Here is a 26,301-nt window from a genome sequence, read left to right as displayed (position 1 = left end):
GAGTCTTGAATTTTGCTTTATATACAAATATACAACCTTCAAATAACAGTTTAATTTGGTTCTTTTCAATTTCAGTGCTACCTGGGTTTTTTGTTAGTAAATTCATTTTTTTTAATCTTATATATTGTTGGACTAATCACCCAGGAAGCCTTACTAATGGCTTTATTATAAAACAATTATTGCATTAAAATTTCTCCACTAATTACGATGCTTGCTGAATATGATATTTTGAACAGTCTTTATTAGGCAAGAATATTCCTGCCTATTCCTAATTAAGTGTTCTTTTTAAATCATAAAAGGACATTGAATTTAGTTTTTTTCTGCAACTCTTGAGTTAAACATATAATTTATCTCCTTTAAACTGCTAATGTGGTAAATTTAATTAATTGATTTCCTGAGATTAAACCCACTTTGTATTCTGGTGATCAAATCATTTTTCCATGTACACTCAGTCAAGTCTGACTCTTTGCGACCCCATGGATTATAGTCCTCCAGGCTCCTCTGTCCATAGAATTCTCCAGGCAAGAATATTGGAGTGGGTAACCATTCCCTTCTCCAAGGGATCGTCCCAACACAGGGATTGAACCCATGTCTCTTGAGTCTCCTGCATTGGCAGGCAGATTATTTATCACTGCTGCCACCTGGGAAGCCAAAATCACTTTCAGTCAGTTCAGTTCAGTTGCTCAGTCGTGTCGGACTCTTTGCAACTCTATGGACTGCGGTCTCCCTGTCCATCACCAACTCCCGAAGCTTACACACACTGATGTCCATTGAGTTAGTTATGCCATCCAATCATCTCATCCTCTGTTGTCCCCTTCTCCCACCTTCAATCTATCCCAGCACCAAGGTCTTTTCAAATGAGTCAGCTCTTTGCATCAGGTGGCCAAAGTATTGGAGTTTCAGCTTCAACATCAGTCCTTCCAATGAATACCCAGGACTGATCTCCTTTAGGATTGACTGGTTGGATCTCCTTGCAGTCCAAGGGACTCTCAAGAGTCTTCTCCAACACCACAGTACAAAAGCACCAATTCTTCAGTGCTCAGCTTTCTTTACAGTCCAACTCTCACATCCATACATGACTATCGGAAAAATAATAGCCTTGACTAGACGGACCTTTGTTGGAAATGTAATGGCTCTACTTTTTAATATGCTGTCTAGATTGGTCATAATTTTCCTTCCAAGGAATAAGTGTCTTTTAATTTCATGGCTGCAGTCATCATCTGAAGTGATTCTGGAGCCCCCAAAAATAAAGTCTGCCACTGTTTCCCCATCTATTTGCCATGAAGTGATGGGACCAGATGCCATGATCTTCGTTTTCTGAATGTTAAATGTTAAGACAACTTTGTCACTCTCCTCCTTCACTTTCATCAAGAGGGTCTTTAGTTGTTCTTCACTTTCTGCCATAAGTGTGGTGTTATCTGCATATCTGAGGTTATTGATATTTCTGCCGGCAATCTTGATTCCAGCTTGTGCTTCTTCCAGCCCAGCGTTTCTCATGATGTACTCTGCATATAAGTTAAATAAGCAGGGTGACAATATACAGCCTTGACGTACTCCTTTTCCTATTTGGAACCAGTCTGTTGTTCTATGTCCAGTTCTAACTGTTGCTTCCTGACCTGCATATAGATTTCTCAAGAGGCAGGTCAGATAGTCTGGTATTCCCATCTCTCTCAGAATTTTCCACAGTTTCTTGTGATCCATACAGTCAAAGGCTTTGGCATAGTCAACAAAGCAGAAATAGATGTTTTTCTAGAATTCTCTTTCTTTTTCAATGATCAAACAGATGTTGGCAATCTGTACTCTGGTTCCTCTGCCTTTTCCAAAACCAGCTTGAACATCTGGAAGTTCATGATTCACGTATTGTTGATGCCTGGCTTGGAGAATTTTGAGCATTACTTTACTAGTGTGTGAGATGAGTGCAATTGCGCGGTAGTTTGCGCATTCTTTGGCATTGCATTTTTTGGGGATTGGAATGAAAACTGACCTTTTCTAGTCCTATGGCCACTGCTGAGTTTTCCAAAATTTCTGGCATATTGAGTGCAGCACTTTCACAGCATCATCTTTTAGTATTTGAAATAACTCAACTGGAATTTCATCACCTCCACTAGCTTTGTTCATAGTGATGCTTCCTAAGGCCCACTTGACTTCACATTCCAGGATGTCTGGTTCTAGGTGAGTGATCACATCATCATGATTATCTGGGTCATGAAGATCTTTTTTGTACAGCTCTTCTGTGTATTCTTGCCCCCTCTTCCTAATTTCTTCTGCTTCTGTTAGGTTCATACCATTTCTGTCTTTTATTGAGACCATCTTTGCAGGAAATGTTCCCTTGGTATCTCTGATTTTCTTGAAGAGATCTCTAGTCTTTCCCCTCGTATTATTTTCCTCTATTTATTTGCACTGTCACTGAGAAAGACTTTCTTATCTCTCTTTTGCTATTCTTTGGAACTCTGCATTCAAATGGGAGTATCTTTCGTTTTTTCCTTTGCTTTTTCACTTTTCTTCTTTTCACAGCTATTTGTAAGGCCTCCGCAGACAGCCACTTTGCTTTTTTGCATTTCTTTTTCTTGGGGATGGTCTTCTTTTTTTTTTAAACTTTACAATATTGTGTTAGTTTTGCCATACATTGGCTTGAATCCACCATGGGTGTACATGCGTTCCCCATCCTGAACTCCCCTCCCACCTCCCTCCCCATCCAATCCCTCTGGGTCATCCCAGTGCATCAGCCCCGAGCACCCTGTATCTTGCATCGAACCTGGACTGGTGATTCATTTCACATATGATAATCTACATGTTTCAATTCTCCCATTCTCCCATATCATCCCACCCTCGCCCTCTCCCACAGAGTCCAAAAGACTGTTCAATACATCTATGTCTCTTTTGCTGTCTCGCACACAGGGTTATTGTTACCATCTTTCTAAATTCCATATATATGTGTTAGTATACTGTATTGGTGTTTTTCTTTCTGGCTTACTTCACTCTGTATAATAGGCTCCAGTTTCATCCAACTCATTAGAACTGATTCAAATGCATTCTTTTTAATGGCTGAGCAATATTCTATTGTGTATATGTAGCACAGCTTTCATATCCATTCCTCTGATGGACATCTAGGTTGCTTCCATGTTCTGGCTATTATAAACAGTGCTGCGATGAACATTGGGGTACATGTGTCTCTTTCAATTCTGGTTTCCTCGGTGCGTATGCCCAGCAACGAGATTGCTGGGTCATATGGCAGTTCTATTTCCAGTTTTTAAGGAATCTCCACACTGTTCTCCATAGTGGCTGTACTAGTTTGCATTCCCACCAACGGTGTAAGAGGATTCCCTTTTCTCCACACCCTTTCCAACATTTATTGCTTGTAGACTTTTAGATCGCAGCCATCCTAACTGGTGTGTAATGGTACCTCATTGTGGTTTTGATTTGCATTTCTCTGACAATGAGTGATGTTGAGCATCTTTTCATGTGTTTGTTAGCCATCTGTATATTGTGGATGGTCTTCATCCCTGTCTCCTGTACAATGTCATGAACCTCTGTCCATAGTCCATCAGGCATTCTATCAGATCTAGTCCCTTAAATCTATTTCTCACTTCCACTGTATAATTGCAAGGGATTTGATTTAGGTCATACGTGAATGGTCTAGTAGTTTTCCCTACTTTCTTCAATTTAGGTCTGAATTTGGCAATAAGGAATGCATGATCCGAGCCACAGTCAGCTCCTGGTCTTGTTTTTGCTGACTGTATAGAGCTTCTCCATCTTTGGTTGCAAAGAATACAATCAATCTGATTTCGGCGATGACCATTTGGTGATGTCCATGTATAGAGTCTTCTCTTGTGTTGTTGGAAGAGGGTGTTTGCTAAGACCAGTGCATTCTCTTGTTAAAACTCTATTAGCCTTTGCCCTGCTTCATTCTGTACTCCAAGGCCAAATCTGCCTGTTATTCCAGGTGTTTCTTGACTTCCTATTTTTGCATTCTAGTCCCCTATAATGAAAAGTGGTGTTAGTTCTTTTTTGGGTGTTAGTTCTAAAAAGTCTTGTAGATCTTTATAGAACCATTCAACTTCAGCTTCTTCAGCATTACTGGTTGAGGCATAGACTTGGATTACCATGACATTGAATGGTTTGCCTTGGAAACGAACAGAGATCATTCTGCCGTTTTTGAGATTGCATCCAAATACTGCATTTTGGACTCTTCTGTTGACTGATGGCTACTCCATTTCTTCGAAGGGATTCTTGCCCACAGTAGTAGATATATAATGGTCATCTGTGTTAAATTCACCCATTCCGGTTCACTTTAATTCACTGATTCCTAAAATGTCAGTGTTTACTCTTTCCATCTCCTCTTTGACCATTTCCAATTTGCCCTGATTCATGGACCTAAGATTCCAGGTTCCTGTGCAATATTGCTCTTTACAGCATCGGACCTTGCTTCCATCACCAGTCACATCTACAACTGGGTGTTGTTTTTGCTTTGGCTCCATCTCTTCTTTCTGAAGTTATTTCTCCACTGATCTCCAGTAGCATATTGAGCACCTACTGACCTGGCGAGTTTATCTTTCAGTGTCCTATCTTTTTGCCTTTTCATACTGTTCATGGGGTTCTCAAGGCAAGAATACTGAAGTGGTTTGCCACTCCCTTCTCCAGTGGACATTTTGTCATAACTCTCTACCATGACCCATCCGTCTTGGGTGGCCCTACACGGCATGGCTCACAGTTTCATTGAGTTGGAGAAGGCTGTGTTCCATGTGATTAGATTGGTTAGTTTTCTGTCATTGTGGTTTTCTGTCTGCCCTCTGATGGAGAAGCCTAGGAGCCTTATGGAAGCTTCCTGATGGGAGAGACTGACTGAGGGGGAAACTGGGTCTTTAGTTATTTTTTACAGAATGTACAAAAAACAAAAAACAAAATTCTTTAAAATCACTTTAGTTTTTGTATAAAATCTTTTTTTAACATAGTGAATTTAATTTGTTTATATTATTTAAAGATTTAAAATACAAAATCATGAGTACAACTTCCCTAAAATTTCCTTTTTCTATCTTTGCCTGGTTTTGACAAGATTTTACTAGATTCATTAAATGAACTGAAGTGTTCCCTCTTTTTGTACTTTCTGGTACAGCTTTTGAATTATGTGTATGACCTGGTATTTTCTTTGTGGGAAGGTTTTCAACAATTTATTAACTCTTTAGTATTTATGCAATCATTCTACTTCTCTCATTTTTTTTTTTTTTTGAGCCAGCTTTGGTAACATATTATCCTAAGACTGTTCCCATATAATCAAAATTATTCAGTTATTAGCATAAAGTTCTACACAGTATCATTTTATTCTTTATCTTGTGTTTTTAGTACATTCTGTAAAATATTTATTAAGAAATACCATACACATGTTAAATATGTGCATATTATTTAAGGTTAAGTATATTGCCTGATGAAGTATACTGCCTGATTTATTAAATTTTACAATGGTGTGTAACCACCACATACATCTAGATATGGAATATTTTTAGCAACCAAAAGACTCCTTTCTGCCCTTTCCCAATTGATACTATGCCAAAGGTAACTATTCTGACTTTGATTATCAAATTAGTTTTGCCCATTCTTAAATTTTATATGAGTAGAGTTCTACAGTAAGATGTGTCTGATTCCTTTTTCTTTTTCATCATTCTTACAAGTCATCCAAGTTTTTACACAGCAATAGCTCATTCTTCTTTATTTCCGTGTAGTATTTCATTATATGAATGAAATAACTACATGTCAATGTATTTATTCTATTTTGACACTTCAACTGACTCAAGATTAAAGCTTAGATGCAAAAGCTATTAACAATATTCTTCTTCATTACCTGTTAAATGTATGTATTTATTTCTCTTAGACATAAGCCTAGAAATAGATTAATGAATCCTAGAGTAAGCTAATAATCAGCTTTGCTATATACTGCCCAACAATTTTTTAAAGCAGTTATACAAAATTATACTCCCACCAGTAAAGTAAGAGAGTTCCAGTTGGTCTTCTCTCTTGAAAACAATAATTCATGCATTTTTTATTTCAATTATTTTGATATGTGTAATGGTTTCCCAACTATCTTTTTAACTTCTACACATGTGAAGTTATGGCTCCCCCTTTATTATTCATATTATTTATTTCTTGTTATTTTAACCTGATTAAACTTGCCAGAAGTTTGTAAACTTTGTTAGTCTTTTAAATAACTTCATGTTTTACATTGTTGGCCTCCTTGTTGTTTTATATTTCATTACTTTTTGCTCTTAGTTTTACTATTTCCTTCATTTCTACTTTTTTATGGGTTTATTCTCTTGCTCTGGTTCTAATGTCTCAAGTTTGAGACATTGATATTAAGTTTTTTAAATATTTCTAATATATATTTTTATGTTCTAATAACTTTCCCTATCAATACTACTTTACTTTGTATCTCACAAATGTTAAGAGGTAGCCATTTTTCCATTTGAAGTGTTTTTAATTGCTATTTTCTCTTTGTTCCATGGGTGGTTTAATTTTAAAATTTATGGGGTTTTAAAGATATCTTTTTCATTTAACATATATTTGTTATATGTTGAGAATTATGATAGGAAGGGAGTGAAAGAGACCAGCTAGTTTACAAGGATAAGACTTGGACGGGAGAGAGAATGTGGGCGATGCAAATAGAAGAGAAAATATAGCACCTGGAGAGTGATTGACTCAAAAGATCAGGAGACCACACAAGATTTAAGAGATGAGGATAATTAGGGGAATGATGGAACACAGACAAAAATTGGAGAGAAAAAAGAAATTATGATTTGCTCAAATGGCTAGCACAATGTTCAACTGGTAATGGCAAATAGGTAGCTGAAAATCTAAGATGGTACTTAACAAGAGGTTGCAAGCTGAAATTTGATATGTTAGCCATCTGAATGGGATAATAAGTCAGTAATAGGAAATGAGGGTAAGGGAAGAGACAAACATATTAAAAGTAGAACCCTTAGAAACATGCACACGTTTAAACAGTGAAAAGATATATATACATAATGGAACTGGCTATTTTTTTTTTTTAAAGCCATAAAGGTTGCTAAATTTCTAGAAACAAAAAGTACAATAGAAAACTGCATCTATATTAGGTAGAAGGGGGGGTGCCATACAATAATAAGAGATCCAGAATGTAGCTTTAAATTTCATTTCATTACTCAAAGCATCTTGTATACTCACTAATCTCTACTTCGATATAATTTCAGCCAAAATGTAAAATGCTCCTGCTTAGCAGAATTCTACCACTACAAAGGGTGATTTCAGACTCTTGCCTAGTACTGAAGGAACAAAGATGTGAAATTCAAGATTCAAGGCGGTATACAAAAAAAAAAAAAAAAAAAAAAATTCTTCTTTTTGAATTCCAGAACTTCTACAAGACACTGTATGCACATGGAAGCCTCAGCAAAAAAAATCCAGAACTGGAAGTAAACACAGGGACAATCTAGGGATGACAGTGGTAGCAAATTCAACGTGTGATGCAATGATCAATGCATCACAGCGGAGGGCAGGCAGTCATTTCCATGTTCCACACCCAATGCTTATGCCAGGGGTCATTAACTCCCCATTCCAGTGCACTCTAGATGCCAAACAAATACTGAACACAAGAACAATAAATCTGAAAGCAGATTAAACTTGGCAAAGCAACTGAGGCTATTCCAAGAGCATTTTGAATTCTACATGTCTATTTGGTCATGTAATTTTTCTACCTAACTTTAAGATATTGTTTATTTAGAGGAAACTTAACTCATTTATTTTTGCTCCTTTAGCTTAGCAAAACTTAGCACCAGCCATTTGAGATACAAAAACTTTGACATTTTTCTTTCAACCTCATTTGGAAATTTTTATTATACAAAACAAATCAAAAAAGAATTCTGGAGCTTAAGTAGGCTCTGAATTGCCTACATGTACATTTCTATTTTCAATGTAATAACTATAAAGGAAGAATATTGAATTTGAGACACTTAAAACAGACCTTCACACTGAAGATGATGTTGAATTGTTGTAAATTTCAAGTCTTTTAGCCTATTTAATATTTTTTGATTACACTTAATTTTGAAGCATCTCATTAGCTTTGGGTAAACTTACTTACCTCTGTGGGTATTAGTTACTAGATATATCTGCACCTGGGCTTCCCACGTGGCTCAATGGTAAAGAATCCGCCTGCCAATGCAGGAGATTCAGGAGATGTGGGTTTGATTCCTGAGTCAGGAAGATCCCCTGAAGAAGGAAAGGGCAACCCACTACAGTATTCTTGCCTGGGAAATCCCGTAGACAGTCCCATGGGGTTGCAAAGAGTCAGACACGACCTAGAGACTAAACAACAACAATACCTGCATATACATCCAAAGATGGAGTATACACTATTTTACCACTTTGAAGTACTAATACTATGTTGATTTATTCAACTGATATTTATCAAGCTCTTGTGATAAGCTGTTGGATGTTCATAGGTGAGAAAAGGGAAGATGGAAATAAATGAGTAAAGAAAAATGACTATTTTAAAAGAAAATCTTTAGGAGGAGACCAGCTTTCATAAGATTTTCAGGGAAGGCCCACTTGACAGCTTAGAAAGAGCCAGTGGTACAGAGAAGTTGATTCAGAAGTGCAGGTCAGGTGAGGAAGCAAGACAGGTGAAGACTCCAAAGCAGACGCTTCTCACCCCACCCCGCCAGAGGCTGGAAGGATATGCACAAAGCAGGTGGAGGTGGCGCTGGAATCAGATGAGGGCAGCCACGCTGGCCGGGATGTGCATGGCCTCATAAACTGGTGAGAGGTTGGAATTTTATCTGAGAGAAATAGGAAGGCATTGAAGAATTCTATGTGACAACACTGAAATAGACTGACATGTCCACAAGATGCCTTCTCACTTCAGCAGGAAGACTGGATGAGAAGCAGGCAGAAGAGGAATTTCTCAGAAGGCTACTGAGGTATCCTGAAATGACTGCAGCCTGGACCATGATGATGGCTTTGGAGATGGAAAGAAGAAGATGGGATGCTCACCTGAAGTAGAATCCATAGAACTAACAGATTAGACATGGGGAAAGAAGGAAAGCTGGGAACCAGGAGGGATTCCTGGGTTTCTTGCCTGATAATTGGGTGTAGGATGGGTCCCTTTACCAAAAATGATGGAAGTTTGGGAAAAGATAGGCTTCAGGTGAGAGAATCGAGAGTTCAGTAAGTATACAATAAACTTCAAAAGGCTAAAAGAGATACAAATGGCAAAGTTAAACTGTCAGTGGAACACAATAATCTGGAATTAAGAGGAGAACTAGGCTAGAAACATATTTGGGAAATGCTAGTAAAGAAACAGTTACAGAAGCAAGAATGGATGAGATGCTATGGAGAACAGACACAGAAGAAGGAGGACTGAAGAATTCTACACTTTTGGAACAGGCAGAGGATGAGAAATCGCTAAAGGCAGAAGAAGAAAGAAAACTAGGAGAGGGAACAGCATGAAGGCAGACGGAAGCGCAGCAAGGGGAAGGTCATCCACTCTGTAGAGTGCTGTGGAGATGAACCTGGAGACCGGTGGCAATCTTGGCAGGACAGTAACAATTTTCTTGAGAACACAGACCTTGAAGTGGAGTGGAATAACAACAATAGACCCGAACACACTCAGAATATCTACGACAAAACTTCAATAACAATAAAACAAGGCTTGAGTCCAAATGCGGTCAAAAGAAGAGTAGCAATCCTATAGTGCACGAATGCAGAAGAACACCAATTTATTTAATACCTTCTAGGTTCCGGTCACTGAGTCAGGTGGGTTTCTGCATGAGCCAGCTGTCTTGCCATACTACCCTGGGTGGGGAAAGGTTCTGAGAGAACCACCAGCCAGACATGGCCCCGAGGCATCTGCCTATGATGGGCCCGGGATTGAATTTGGAATTGGAAGGCCTGGATCCTCTGGGCCTCTTGCCTACCACTTATTAACTGTGTGAACTGAGATCTCCATTTATCTGGATCTGTTTCACTGTCTGTAAAACAAGGCAGTTTAACCAGATGATGGCCGCTGTCACTTCTAGCTTTGATTCTGTGGCATCGTATAGGCATCTAGGAATATGGAATTGGCAACCCTTGCAAGAGCAATTTCAGTGGATAGTGGGGATGATGTGAACTGAAATGTGAATACATAAACCCTCAGAGAAACCTGGCTATGAAGGACCTTAAGGAAATGAAGGCAGATGGAGACATGCTTCCAATATCATCAGGACAACACTTTGAGGTTCAGATGGGGCAGCGCCTGACCAGAGAGCCAGGCTAGTGTCAACGAACTCCAAAAGAAGAACTAACATTTACTCAACATGTAGTAAAGGTCAGTGAGTCTGCAAGGTGCTTCATGTATGGAAAATGTGAGCTTCATGTATGGAAAATGTGTTCTTCCTGCCCCAAATTCTCTCTGCCATTTATGGAATCACTGCAGGAAGAAATTCATATGATGGTCAATCTCTGAGGAGCAAATGGAAATGAATACGTTTCCCCTACCTCCCGTTTTTTATTCAAAACAAAGTCTCCACAGTAAATTTAGGTTAATACTCATAGAATTTTGGCACAAAGAGAACATTTTTCACAAATTCAGAAGTCATCACACAGAAGAAGTGGGAATGTAAATTCAGGTCTTCTGTCTTCAATTCCAAATTTCTTCATCACAGAACAGCTACTTACTATTACCCTTCTTTAATTGTCACATACCATATCTTTCATCTATTTCTTGGACTATATGGGTTTATATAGTACTTATCCTTCTATAGATTATATCTAAATCCTTTCTAAATAGGTACTCTAGTCTGGACCAAATAACTGTCTTTTTCAGTCTTTGGAAGATGCATTCCAGTTTCTATCATTACCCTTTTGTGACTATAAGTCAGAGTCCAGAAAAATCTAACCTGGTTCTTGATAATATCTGGTATTCAGGTTTTATTATCTCCCAAGGTCTTCTTTTTCTCTTCTGAAGCCTCAATCCTTAGCAAGAAGAAGAGAAGAAAATATCACCTACATTGCTAAGTCCTTTAATTCCCACCTAAGACATCTAAGTCAATGAACATACACATGATACTTCTTTTTATGATAAAATTTAGTCCTAACTGGTATGCCTGCTTTTTGGCAAACTCTTATGTAATAGCTTCACCTTTACTTCTGTTGATAAAAATTTCCACAATATTCACAATGAGAAGTCATAAAGACTTAATTTGACTAACAAAGAATGAGAACAAAGTAAAACTATATGTCTTTCTCATCAATGCATTTTTTAGGCTCCTTGTTTTTAAAACTTTACATATGTTTAGATAATTTTCTATGTCAAGTCCAAATAATATGGTCCACTTACATTTTTTTATGGTGGAGAGTATCAGAAAGGAAGTAGGCACATAAAATTTTTATGACAAATAGCATAATAAAGAAAAACAGTACCAAGGGTGAAAATGTTGAATAGATTAGTGTACTGTTAAGGCACAGAGAAAAAATGTACAACTGAATCTTAATATCTATTCAATTAAGGACACCACTACAAGTTATTATTAATCAGATTTAATAAGAAGGTATTCTTTTGCATGGAGTCATTTTTAACCCTCAGTAGCTAGGTGTTTGAAAAAGAGTATTGTAAGAATTAAAATTAAAAAGTACTTTAAAAAGTATTATTCTATATAAGTGAAGGATATAGCTAAGCTTTATAATTATCATTAAGATTTTAGGTATAACTGAAGACTTGACCATCCCTTAAAGATAAATTTCCCTTGGAATTCCCGAGCAGTCCAGTAGTTAAGACTTCACCTTCCACTGCAGGGGACACAGGTTCACTCTTGGTTGGGGAACCTAAGATCCCACATGCCTTTCAGCCCAAGAGTAAAAATAAATAAACAAATATAAATAAATAAATTGGGCCAATATATTTAAAAAGTACTATTAAAAAAGACAAATTTCCCAAATCAACTCTAACCAAATTAACAGGCAAAGACTATTAATATGCCCTCCTTCATTTTAAAAATATTTCACCTGAAATGGTATTATGTTGTTGTTGTTGTTGTTGAGTTGATAAGTCATGTTTGACTCTTTGTGACCCCATGGATTATAGTCCACCAGGCTCCTCTGTCCATGGAATTCTCCAGGCAAGAATACTGGAGTAGGTAGACATTCCCTTCTCCAGAGTATCTCCCTGACCCAGGGATTGAACCTGGGTCTCCTGCACTGCAGGTAGATTCTTTATTGTCTAAGCCACCAGGGAATTTCCCTAAATGGTACAATACAGAGCAATTTAGAAATATCAGAAAATCTAAACCATGAACAGATAAGAAGAAACAGGAAAATTCCTTTCCAAAAACAATCTACTAAAAAACAAGAACTGAATTTTGCTTGATTTTAAATGCATACATACCACCACAATCATACACACACATATTAATTAATTTTAAACCCCTTTTAGGCACTATTTAAATTGAACCTGAATATAAAAACCCTTCTATATATGTAAAGCATAACAAAACAAAAGAGAGGAATAATTTTCCAAAAACATGCCTTTAAAAAAAAAAAAGAATTCTTGTTCAAAAGCATTTAAAAATAAGACATTTGGGGAAATCTGAATACGGGCTTACATAAGATAGTACAGATTTATTTCATCTCTTTAGCTGATTCCGTGGATGGAGGTGCCTGGTAGATGTCAGTCCATGGGGTCACAAAGAGTCAGACACGACTGAGTACCTTTCACCTTTAGCTGATTTCAATAATTTCTGGGCTAACGATACTGTGGTTAAGTAAGAAAATGCCCTTATTCTTAGGATATGTTATCTACAATTTACTTCCATGTAGCTCAGGTTAATTAAAAAAAAGGTTGCAAAGACAGAGAAAAATCTGACAAAATGTTCCTATCTGGCAGATTTGTGACATGGATACATGAACACACACACACCTGTTCTTTGTGTTACTCCTTTAACTTTTCTCTAGGTTTAAACATGATGGATATAAAAAGTTGGGAAACATTTCAGTTCATATGGTGACAACTAGCAATATTTGCTTCCAAAGAAATGATTTGATCCAACACACGCATCATGAACCATTATCAAAACGACGTCCTTCCGGTTTGAAAAGATTTCATTTCTTTAGAGGACAGAAAGGTGAGGATTTACTTTCGGAGGAGAGAGGGGAAAGTGACTTCAAAGCTGGGGAGTCTGCCTGTTCACACAGAGGCCACATCTGGGGAAGAGGGGCTCTGTGTTCCTCTTCTCAGCTCCCCCTACCAGCTGACTGATGGCTATCTGCAGGGAGCTGCAGGGGGCCTCAGAGAGGGGGTGAGTGCAGAGGCAAGATAAGGAAAAGGAGGTGACCCCAGACTGAAGGGAGACGGGTCTCCCTGGGGTTTTCATTCTGGTTGGATCTCCAGATAGGGACAGGTAGGAACGGGGAGAGAGCTATTAGAAACCAGGTGATAAAGCAGAAAGAAATGATAATAAAACAAGCCATCCTCGGCTCAGCTTCAAGGAAGGATGACTTATAAAACTATTTCACTGTAAATGAACTTGTTTTTTAACTGTGGAGGGGAAGAACACAAGACGACTCTTCAGCCAAGAAAATGTTCATTTTGAAACCCAAATCCAGAGAGTGAAGACTTGGGGAGAGTGCCTTTAAAACCAATGTGGAGCATGTGGCGCTTAATAAATGGAGGGGCTCTTAAAAATTCCTATTGTGAGAAAATATCTTCCTCACCACCCGGAAGACAAAGACAAACAGTGAGGGTTGACAACGCCATATTAAAAAGCCATCCCTACCCAATTTGTTATCCACAAATATATATATATTCTTTTTAATTTACTCTAAGCCAGCATGTCGGCTCATAACATCTCGTTTTTATGTCATTCTCTCTCAGCTATATACACAAGTCGGATCTGGGGATTTCAACTCGTGGTGAAACTACACTGAGATTCCAGATCTCAGGTGGTGTTGGCATGAGAGCCGGTCTCTGCAGTCACAGAGAAGACAGTATCCTATGGAGTTTGGAATTAGTCCTACTTTGCACCATTCAAGCCCAAACTGCTGCTTCGCAAGAAGCAAGCCATCCTTGTTAATGGCCACGGCGGAAAAACACCACTGCCTTTGGATCTAAAGCATCTCTCTGCACAGGACAACGAATAAAGCTGAGGAAAGGGTAAACCCACAGTGGAGAGGGATGTTTGGGGAGTTAAAGGGCAAGCATCAGAAAAAGGCGAGTTACCTCATCCGACTGCGAGGGGCTGATTCTGGGCATGGGCGAGACTTGCGGCGTTTTCAACTGCGCGCTGTTGCTGTCGGGCGCCAGCTCTCGGTGGACCGTTTGAATGTGGTTCTGGAGTTCACTTTCGGACTCAAACTTCACGTTGCAGCTGGAGCAGCGCGTCTTGGGGGCGCCAGTCTTGCCCTTGCCCTCTACGGCCCCCAGGTTCTCGGTCTGGCCCAGGCCCGGTCGACTGGAGCCGGGAGCGATGTTGACGCCGGGACTGGCGCTCTTACTGAGGTTCACGCAGCCCGCGCACAGACCGTAGGGCAGGCCGTTGATGTCCAGTTTCACCAGATCTTGCTTGGAACGGAATTCTTTGAGGCAGGACGCGCACTTGTACAGTTTGGGGACGTGCGGGCCGCGGCCCGTGGCCTGCACCGCGGCCCCGTTGCCTGTCTTCTGCATGTGGAACGTCCCGTGGATTTTGAGCTCCAAGGTGGAGGTAACCGTCTGCATGCAGACCACGCAGCGGAACCCCGTCAGGGAGTTCCGCAAGTCGGGGTGCATCTGGCAATGCTCCAGGAACTCCTCCTCGCTCTGCAACGGCATCTTGCAGATGCGGCAGTTTCCCGTATCCAGGCTCTTACTGTGCGTGACCTTGTGTTCGGTCAAGGTCAAGAGCGAGGGGAAGCGCTCCCCACAGATGGGACACATGTAATGTTTCACGGGGCCCAGGTGCGTCTGCATGTGCTCCCGGAGGCCGTTCTCCGAGAAGAAGGTCCGCGAGCACACGTTGCACTTGTAGTTCCCTTTGATGAGCTCGGCTTTTTTCTTGACGATGGCGCTCTCCCCCGGCCGGATGTTGTGGTCCCGGAGTTGATGGTTCTGCAGGAGGGTCTCCATGGTGTAGGCCGCCCCGCAGATGTCGCAGCCGTACATGGGCTCCGAGGTGTCCACGTCCTCCTCGCTGCCGTCGTGGCTGTTGTGGGACTCCTGGCTGTTGGTCAGCAGGGTCTGCAGCTCCACCTCCTCCTTCTGGCCCGGCTCTGAGGCCCCGTTGGCGCCGCAGTTAGGCGTCTTGGTGTCGAACACGCAGTGCTTCTCCCGCAGGTGCTTCTCTAGCAGGATGATGGCGTGGAAGGCCTTGCTGCAGAACTGGCAGTTGTACTTCTTGCTGTGCGTGGTGATGTGACACTGCAGCTCCACCTCGGTGCCGAAGGACTCGCCGCAGAAGATGCACTTGTGCACTTTGCCCTGGTTCTCCAGGTGGTTGTGCTTTACGTGCAGCTGCAGGTCCGTCTCGTTGCGGAAGTCCCAGTTGCAGGAGGTGCAGCGATACACTTTCTTCTCGTTACTGTGCTTCACAGCCAGGTGGAGCTGGATGGAGACCTTGGAGTCGAACACCTCCTGGCAGAGGGTGCAGCGGAAGAAGACGAAGGTGTGCATGTCCAGCAGGTGTTTCTGCAGGTCGTCCACCGAGGTGAACTGCTTGTCACAGCTCTCGCAGATGTAGTACGTGGAGGTGATCATGAAATGAATGGTCACGTGCTTCAGCAGGGACTCTTGATTGGGGAACTCCTTGTTGCACTGAGGACAGGTCAGCTTCGGAAGCACGGTGTCCAGGTGGGTCTTCAGGTGAGTCTGAAAGCCGTCCAGGGACGTGTACTTAGCACCACACTGATTACAGATATATTCTCCCGCCTGCCTTGCAGGCGCCCCTCCTACCGCTTGCATCATCTTCAGAGATGTCTGCTCTATGGCCACAGGTGACAGGGGACTCAAGGCCCTGGATTTCTTCCCGTTGTGGATGTAATTCAGGGCCAAGGGAATGTTTTTATGATTCTCTTTGATGTGCTTGTTCAGTTTAAGAACGCTGTTGAATATGGGGGAATTTGTACAATAGGAACAAGAATAGACTTCTACGACTGGCTCTTTCGGAGTCCCGAGCACTGGGGACCCAAATCGGGAGCCACTGAGGTCACAATGGACCTGTCTTATATGCTCTTCCAGCGAAGAGTCAGTGAGGAACCCCATGTAGCAGTGGGGACAGAAGAAAGCATTGCTGTCCTTCGCCGCGGGGTTTGCAAATCCGTGAGAACATCGGATGTGTTCCTGAAGGGTGTTGAGGTCGTTGACAACTTCAGAGCAGAAGTTGCACTGGTAGACTATGGCGGGCAAGGCAGAAACAATCAGACCCGGGTCCTGAGCTTCGTGCACTTGCTTAAGATGTTCATTGAGGTTATAGAGGGAGGGCAGTACCTCCAAGCAGTACTGACAGATGTGGGCCTGCTCTGGTTTATCTAAATGCATAGTTTTCAGGTGAATCTGCAGAACCGCCAGACTGGAAAACAACTGCTTGTTGCAGTAAATACAGCTGTAGGTGACCTTTGCCTGTTTACTCGAGGGGACGGTCATGTCTGGGGTCTGCTGAGCGGCCCGCTTCCTCCCCCGACTCTTTGGGATGGGTGGGGCGGCTTCCACCATGGTCGAGCTGTCCACTGAGAGGTTGGAGTCCGGGGTCGTGCTGGACACGGAGGTGTAGCCCACCGTGACCAGGGAAGGGCTGTTGCTGTGGTTGCACGACTCCGGTTGCTGGTGACTGTCCATGTGGCTGTACAGCTCCTCGACACTGTGGAAGCTCTCGGAACAGATGCTGCAGGAGTTCTTCTTCTCCCCGCCGTGCATCTGCTCCATGTGGTTCATCAGGGAGGTCTCCTCCACGAAGAGCTCGTGGCAGTAGACGCACTGGAGGGCCGCCCGGTCCTCGTTCGGGGAGCACTCTGGGTGGCACTCGGCAATGTGCTTCTGGAGGTCTTCCGGGAAGTCAAAGCCTTCCTCGCACTGACTGCACTTCTGAGTGTCCTTCATCTTCCAGTCCTCCATCCTGGAACCCGACTGGGAGCCGTCCTTGTTCCTCTCGTGGACCTGCATGTGCCCGTGTAAGGAACTAGAGGACAGGAACCCACGGCGACAAATGGCACATTTATATGGCTTGTTGGACGTGTGAGTCTTCAAGTGGATCTTCAGGTGATCACTTCTGGAGAAGGCGGCGTCGCACTCACTGCAGTGGTACTTCTTGTCCCCGGTGTGGAGCTTGATGTGGCGGTCTCGGCTCCGCTTGTGTTTGAACAGCCGGCTGCAGTAGGTGCACTTGAAAGGCAGCTTGTCGCTGTGACTCTGCTCATGGTGCTTTAGGTAGCTGAGACGGCTGAATGACTTGTCACAGAACTGGCACGGATACGGGAGTCCGGGGCCACCTTCTTCCTCTCCGAAATCACAACCTTCTCCGTGGCTGGGGGAAGTCTGGTCCTTGCTCGAAGGTGAGGAAGCTGGCCAGGAGCACGTGGGGTCATCCTCTACATCCACTCCATCTGCAACGAGAAGATGGGAACTTTTCACTTTCCGGGTCGAGAGTTCAAGAACGAGTTTACTGTACTGTTTCAACAAGTACACAGGGCCAACTCGAACCTTGTGAAGGGGAAAAAAAGGAGGAGAGACTATTTGGATGGAACACTTTCAAATCTGAGCCCAAAGCTTTTCTTCTATGTTGACTTTTTGCTGGCTTGTAAAATATAAAACGATATTAAATAGTTCGATGTCTAAATTACCCCTTTATTACTTTTTATCATTCTTCCTTAGGAGCAAGGTATATATTATGCATTGACAATTTTATTAAAATGCAGATTTTAATATATTTAATGTTTCTTTTGTATTCATTCTAAAATGATTTGCATATTATGTGAGCATCTGAAGGACCAAATGAAAAGAGGAAATATTACAAGAATGATTTAAAATTAATGCAGTCAACCCAGATGTCTAATATTTAATAAAAAATTCCCTCTGCATTTTGCTTGTTTTTATAGGAAAAGGCAATTCTGCAGGCCAAAATCTTTTATGGGGTTCTTATTGATACAGACCTTATTGCATTCAGCAAAAAAATATTAAAAAGTAAGCACATGAAAGAAGACAGAAAACACAATAATAATTATGTCTTGTGTAATAAAAGACAACCAGGATTTCTTCAATAACTGTAAGATTCGAATAGCATAGACCAGAAAATGGATTATTAGATGTGAGAAGGGTACGACTAGATATTACATGTAGCTAGGATCAGCCAGGATCAAGAAAAAAATGAGAGTTTCACAGGGTCAGAATGTAATAGTGTATTTTGTTTGGAAAGTTCAAGAGGTGGCCCACCATTTCTTCCTTTTGCTTCAGCTTCAGCAGCATGAACTTCCTTAGCCAAACAGGACCTGCACTTTGAGGTGAGCGGAGACAAAGCAACTTGTGAAAAACTGGAAACAGGAAAAGTGATAAATGATTATGGTAAATGCTGAAAGATTTATGAGTAACAAAGAGAAGATAAACAAGCCTGAAAGCCAGATATAACCTTAGCGAGCTATCCATAAAGTAACTCTACCTTCTATTAGATGGATTTTTTAACCGTGTTTGCAGCAAGTGTACACTCTTACTTCTGTCACTTTCTTAACATCCAAGTGGAAAATGAGACCTCTTAAATAGACTGTGAAACCTCTTTCTGACTTCTCAAAATAACTCTAGTCTATCATTCACGATTAGAAGACATCGCAAAAGCTTGTCACTCTCCAAAGGAGCAAGATTTTTCATAAATGCCGACAAGGACGGACCATGGAGTAGGGTTGGTGGAGATGGCGATTCTATTAGAATAGGTCTGGTTAAGAATATTATTGAGGTTATTCTAATAAGATGCAATTAGAATGAGATCAAATACATTTTAAAATCCTTCAAAGCTGAAGTTCACTAGCAAGCTATGTTATTAACATAAAAGGAGAAACTGGCGAGCATTATGTAAACAAATTCCACGTCTGCTTTCTTTAAGGTAACAAGATTTTACTAGATTATCAACCTCTTGCTTATCCACAGGAAACAGATGAGGATCATTCCTTTCCTGCATCTAGAAACTGATGACAACACCATCTCACTATCAATGCCAGATGGCAACCATCTAACTCTGAGAAAACAACCAAACACCATTCCTGGATTCCTGCCCACTGCAACAAAGCTTCGCAATACAAGTTGAAAGCCACATGATTTTGCATCCTCATTTATATCCGTCTATAAGCCAACATGTTTCCAGCATAAGAGTTTGAGAATTGCTGGTGTGATTTCAATTTAAAGGTAAATGCCTATAAAGAATATATGCAAGTAAACTCGTCAGCCAACATATAAACAATTTTGAAAAATTAAAAAAAACCTCACTGACGATTTAGCTTTTCCCTTAAAGAAAATAAGCCATCTATAGCTGGTAGCCCTAAAACAAACCAAAGTCTTGAAATATTTTTTCCTAATTAAAATTTTCTAATATTTTACAAAAAAATTTATATTATAAAATTATAATATTTCTATAATATGTACATTATAAAAAATATAATATTCTATTAAATTTGGCTCAGCATTCTAGAAAGGAAATCTATCACTTTTCACACATTTATTATTTTGGCTTATATCCTATTGTTTCACTTAAAAATATTTTCAAATACATCATCTGTGTACAGTTAGGGAAAACAGTGAATCAGAAATTAGTCATGCATCTATACTGAAAGAATAGAACTTAAGCTTGATAATTTAGCAAGTGAATCTATTATCAAATTGCAGATTGTGCCTAGGCATGATATATTATTATAACAACACACCAAGAATTATAGAGCAATAGACTATTATACACACGGTGCAATCCTTGACACCATGCTTAAATCAGGTTCTTGTCTGTGGCCATGCCTGACTGTACCTATTACCTAACCGTTCTCCTAAGCTTGTAAGTTTCAGATACAGTCAAGTGAGGTGAGGATCAGGAGTTTTTACTCAAACCAAGATTCAAGGGAGCTAGAAACCTTCTCTTCACTCTCTCTCCTGTCCCTATTACTTGGTCTTGGCGAAAAGATGTGATAATCACAGATGCTGTATCTCTGTAACTGAGATACATGGAAATTGCCCTACCGGATTCACAGGCTGCAGAATGGGGGCCGCTGAGCTGAAGTAGAAAGTTTGAGTAGGGAATACTACTTTTAGAAGAATCAACAAAGGTTCCACAAAAAGTTGACTCCTGTTTTAAAGTCAAAATTATAAAATGCTCATTTGCTAGGACTGTAACTGAGCCTGTTCTCCTTGGGGTGCACAAGGAACTCACTGAGGAAACTCCCAGGGGTGTTAGTTCATGCTCTAAGGGTATCAGTATCGCCCCAGACTTTTGTGTTAGTGGTGGTGTTGCCAATATTCTCTGAGGTCTACCGTAGTCTCTGCAAGCTACCCGTTCCCATCACCTTAAGTTTTTTGGCATGCACAGCTCAAACGATGCTTACATGGCTACTACAGACCTAAACAATTTCAAGTTGTTTTTTTTCATCTGGAAGAAACTATGGAGGATTCTTTCAAGCCCCGTTACTGAGTCAACTTGAACTTTTTTTCCCTTCAGCACTCACTAAGTGCTACTAACAGGAATGCCTTTTTGTGTTATGGCAAGTTTTCTGCATTTCAATGTGAAGTGCTTAACATGTCCACGTTAAATTTTAATTTTTGGAATCAATCACTTCACACTAGCTGACTCTCAGAGAGCTATACCTCTTACAACGGGAAGAAGGAAAGGGGAAAAAAATAAAAATACACAGATACAACTTTGCTGGAAACCAACTCCATGGCCTAAAAGTCTATTTAAAGATGCAAATGTGTGTGCACAGTTAGTGCAGATGTTTTTCTACAGCAACTGTCCTTGCTGAGTTTCAGCATTTCCATAAAGCACATTAAAACAAGTGTGTGAACACTCGGAGATGAAAGTCTCGAACACTCCTGAGATTTGCAGTGGAAAGGAGAGCCGCCTGACTTTTCTCCAAGCAGACAGGAATGCCCATGACTCAGCAGCCTGAGTAAATAAAAGAGGTCCTTATTTCCTAATTTTGCTGGCTGGCCACACTGCAGCAGCCTCTGTGCTTCTGCCAAAGGGGATACAGAACTGGAACTACACCCAGCCGCTGAAGGCCTGTCTTTGTTAGCCAGCCAGGCTTTCCCGACCATCTTCTGGCAACAAAACTGCCATATCCTGCGAGGAAGACCTCCATCTCGGGCTTGATGGTTCTCTAGTCTGCCTGAAAGGACGAAACAACAGATTTTGCTGGGTCTGCATCGGAGGAGGACAGCTGGAAACTCAGTTAGCGGCAGAGCCACACCTGTTCGGTCATATTGATGGGAGAAAGTGCTCACTAAGAGAAAAGTGAAGTCATGCTAGAAGGAGGGATCGCACAGGGGAAAAGACAACCAGAGCGCAAAGTACGACCTCTCTGACATGAGCCATCGCCCCTCATGGACCAACCTGGGGGGAGAGAGCAAAGATTGGCTGCGATTTTATCCTGGCTGCTGGGGGACAGGCAGATGAATACACCCCAGGAGGGGCTGCCCAGTAGCCAAATGGGGGGCTGATAATGTCCGTCTACAGCCTGTCACCGTGGAAGAAAAGTGCTGCTGAGGGTCCGGCTTTTCTTTCACTTTCAAGCCCAACTCAAGTAGCCATTAAAAAAAGATCAAAGAAAAAGGAGAAGAAGATGCTCAGGAAGGTCTGGGGTGATGCTAAAGCTTTTTTTTTTTTTTAATTTTTTGCACTATCAAGCAGGTCTTAGTTGGGCTTCCCTGGTGGTTCAAAAGGTAAAGAATCTGCCTGCAATGTAGGAGAGGGTAAGGTACATGCTTCTGGAGGGCAGGGACCAAGTCTCTTAGAATGCTGACTCCAACAGTATGGGCAATCCTGAAATTATTAAGGAGAAAGACAAATAACAAAGTGGATTGACTCAACGTGTTAAAGAAGTGATCTGAGTCTCTGAAGATATGGAAATTTTCAATACCTTTAGTTCTTTGTAGGGTTGGCCCCATGAGAAGCTGGCCTACTGATGTCCTTTGCTACCTGAGTTCATTCACTGTAACTGCAGGGTTCTCGCTAAATCACCCTTTGGGAACTCAGTATCATGTGTGTGCAAGATTTCCTTAACAGGAACAGGATTTAGATCACCAGTTACTTTTCAAGTGTGGAAAAGAAGACCGAATACTGACAGCTCTGGTACCTCTGTTTTTGGAGGTCAATGACTCAGAATGAAAACTAAAAGTCAAGAGTCTGGAGTTTTATTTCTAGCTTCATAATGGACTTAGAGAGTGACCTGGCCAAGTCATTTAATCTGCCCCTACCTAGGTATTTCACCTGCAATATGAAGATAATAATTCTTGCTACTTACCCTCTGGGGTGTTACAAAGATTAGTGAACATTTCTAGGGCGCCTATCATTGCTGGAAGAAAAGGTGCATATGTAAACAAAAAGACTTGTATGTGTTGCATGTATTAACGTTTTCACATGTAAGCTTCTTATATGTGCAGTATAAACATATTTTAGCATTTTCTTTTCTTTAATGGAACCGCTGGAATATCAGCTTTAAGGATTGGCCCAAAGAGTGTCTTAAGCATTCATAGCTATATATTCAGTCATCAAGAAAATAAAATATAAATAGTTGGTGATATCTAAAAGCTAATGAACCATGAATCCAAGCTGATTGTGTTAAATTATCATACATATGATATAATCTCAGGTCTTTACAGACAGATAACCTTGGAATGAGTATTTTGCTAGGTAATTCTGAAGCCAAGTATGGACTTTTGTAATCACCTCTTTTATCCTTAAAACACTAGCAGTGCAATCATTGCACTGTTAGTACTTGGTGTTAGTACTGGTGTTAGTACTCGTGTCATCGACTCTTTGCGAACCCCGCGGACTGGAGCATACCAGGCTCGTCTGTCCATGGAATTCTCCAGGCAAGAATACTGGAGTGGGTAGCCATTCCCTTCTCCTCCTCCAGGAGATCTTTCCCACCCAGGGTTCAAACCCAGGTCTCCTGCATTGCAGGCAGATTCTTTACTGTCAAAGCCAATAGCAAAGTCCCAATCATTGCATTATTTAACACCAAAATAAGTTCATTCAGTGGATGATTTTTTTTAAGTGTAGGACAATAGGTAAAAACATGAGATCGAAACAAATTTCCAGGTTAGTTCTTCCACTGACTGGAAAATGGTTCTTTCTTTATCCAGCATGCTAGAGGGAGCGAACTTTTATGTTAAGAGTTCATAGTCCTTTATGAACTCCTTAACTTAAGACACCTTAAGATAATTAGACTGAGAACCTTGAGGAGAATACTCTGGGTGCACAAAGGCTGAGAGAAGTTAGGTGCTATCAAGAGAGAACATATTTTGAAATGTGTGTTTAATAGGCATAGATAAGAAGGATATTTGTCCCGTTAACCCAGAGTCATCACAGTAACAACTCTGCATCATCATATTTAAAATCACCTAACCAAATTGCACAACACATTTTTAAAGCAATGATCTAAATTGCTGAAGGATATGGTCACTGTAAATAAACCATTATGCATTATTACACAATTGTTTCCTTTCATTCTCAACAGAAATGTCAACAGCTTTAGAAAAGCGGCCACTTTTGTAACATAACTATCATACTTTTGGAAAAAAACCCACAGTCCTGCATTAAATTCACCCCTTTGTCATGCAACTTATTTATCTACTTGAAAAGGAATACTCTTTACTGGGTGTTCAAAAGAGAAAAGTGAAGCTTACAATTATGTATAGTTCACAGATGCTTTATAATTCTGTAATATCACACATTGTTCTGGAAGGACCAATTACATGCATTAGCAGGCTATGAGGGAAAAGAGTGGTCAGTCATTAATGATAGCAAACTGAGGGAACAGGCAATGGAGGAATACATTTTTTTAACACAGTCAAGATGAATTCCAGATATTAGAGCTCAGAGGCTATTTATTTTTCCTTTCAATACTCCCTTAAAAAAAAAAAAAGAGAGGTTCACTGCTTAGGATGAGCCAATAGAAGAGATAAGAAGTTGTTATCACCCTGCCTCAGCCCCTCCTTAGGTAATCCTGGTTTTCAGAGCCAAGCTGGCTCTTTCACCAGACACATTTCTATTATGTGTGCAGAGAAGTACAAATGTTTTGCTTGCTGTTGCTTAAAGTTCACTTGAACAGACGGAGCTCAATGAATTCCATCTTCTACCGCCAAATTAAACAGAAAACAGTGCATTCTTAAGCAGTTCACACTTAACTCCACCTCTCAAATCAGAGGAAAAAGCTGACATGAAACCAGTTAAAGAACACTCATCCTTCTCTCACGGAAACCAAGACGTGTTTCTGAAGCCAGACAGAAGGAAAAGCGGTTTCCAGTGATGGGGGGCAGGGGGTGAACACAGCTTTGCTGTTTCCATCTTTTGGCTCACTTAAAGATATAGATAACTAATGATAAGCACCAAGCTCTTGGCGTTCAATAATTGGCAATCGTGTGCTACACATCTGCTTACAGTGCTGTGACTGTGAGCTTTCTACATCATTTAACGTATTTATCTCTCCTTTAATAATGACAGCCATCATCACAGTGAATTTCCCAAATCTGTTTTCTTTTTATCTCAACTATTTTGAGTTAGAAAGAATGTTTTCACTACTTAGAAGTCTTGTATTTATGACCTCATACCACAAAGAATTTGAACCACTTCTTCATTGCTTATTTCATTTACTCATTTATTTAGCCAACATTTATGAAGCACCTACTATGTGTTTAGGTCTGATAACTAGCATATGAACTCTAGAAATTACTGTGTTTTTAAAGTTTTTACTTGCTTGTCTCTAACAAAATAAATAATAAAATTCTAGCCTTCCTCATAGTTAATATTCTTAGAATCAAACATGACATTGTATGAAAGAGCTTTCTAAACTACTGCAATATAAAAATGTACTAAAATCACTACTACTACTCTAAAAGCCATAGCTACCTTTACGTTATAGCTGAAAAATGTGAAAACATTATAAAGGAATATTAGTTGTTGCTGTTTTTCATATTGAGATTCTAAGAATTTTAAAGGACTTAAGGGCCATCTTTGTTTAAAAATAAAAAAATAAAGAAAAATACCAAAACAAAATCTTCTGAATGCTAATAATAATTACCTTGAAAATCAATGTGCTTTAGAACATTTTTTAATAGCTCCACACAGGCAAGCTGTGATTAATTCATTAGTGGAGTAAAATCCCCATGATGGGACAGCTTGCATTCAAAATCCTGAAACCACATTCCACAGTTCTGACACTAGCCTAATATCTCACTATTTTACTTAAGAAATTTCTTGAGGGTAAATTCTATTTTGCTTCAAAATCCTTTGCTCTAGGGTGAAATATAACTATAAAGCTTTGAAGATGTAGCCACATCTTTTGAAATATACTCAACAAATTTCTCAGTTACCATGTTAATCATTGTACCTGTAAGTTAATCTCTTCACTGAGGTAGAGGTAAAGTAAAAGGGATTCTTCCACTAAGAAAGCTAAATTTGAAAATGGCTTTATCGGTGAATGATGAACCTCAGAAAAATCATTCCATCATGTTAATAATGGCTTTTTTGAAGAACTGCCCTAACACACTACAATGTTTAGACAAAGCGATCAAATTCTATTTCAAAGAGGAAATTGGTGTATGAGAATGTTTCGTCACGTAAAACTCTTCTGAATATTTTTCCGGCATGTAGGCTTTGATTCAAGGTTGGCAAACTTTGGGTCACAAGGAATTATAACAGTCCTGAAGTGGTGTTCACTCGAGCTGAATTCCACCTGTATCATACCCACGGCAGCAGCAAAGCTGACATGAATTTTTGGCAGTTTAAAGAGGCCACATTGTATACTTCACTGCAGATAAAGCCACTGGAGAATACAAAAGTGTTGAAAGGCTAAAATTTAATTAATGACCAATTAGCACCCCCTGTGGGTTCATTGTGCAGTAAAGTGATAAATACGGTGTGCTAATATAGAAAAAGCTGTTACAAAGATTAGGGAGGAAATACTACTAGAATTATCCATTTGATGTAACAATACAGTGGCCATCAGTATTCTTGATTTTGAGGTTCCTGTGTCTAAACATGATAGGAATTAAGATCTAAGGCAAAATTATTATTTTCATTTTAAGGTACAGAGGTTAAGCCTCACACTCAGACAGCTAGTGAATGAACCTAGCTAAACACCCAGCAGCTGCAA

General features: G+C 40.4%; 1 protein-coding gene across 4 annotated transcripts in view; it reads right to left on the bottom strand.

The window, feature by feature from the left end:
• Positions 1-26,301, bottom strand: part of ZNF521 (zinc finger protein 521) — a 304,387-nt gene that overhangs the window by 159,821 nt on the left and 118,265 nt on the right. For all 4 annotated transcript variants that reach the window (XM_065932425.1, XM_065932423.1, XM_065932424.1 and 1 more), the window contains one exon: positions 14,213-17,565. In XM_065932425.1, the coding sequence (XP_065788497.1) occupies positions 14,213-17,125 (2,913 nt within the window). In that variant the 5' untranslated portion in view covers positions 17,126-17,565. The remainder of the gene's footprint in view (positions 1-14,212; positions 17,566-26,301) is intronic.

The sequence above is a fragment of the Muntiacus reevesi genome, chromosome 4 (genome assembly GCF_963930625.1).
Source record: "Muntiacus reevesi chromosome 4, mMunRee1.1, whole genome shotgun sequence".
In the NCBI taxonomy this organism is placed as follows: Eukaryota; Metazoa; Chordata; class Mammalia; order Artiodactyla; family Cervidae; genus Muntiacus; species Muntiacus reevesi.
This window is presented reverse-complemented; position numbering and strand designations above follow the sequence as displayed.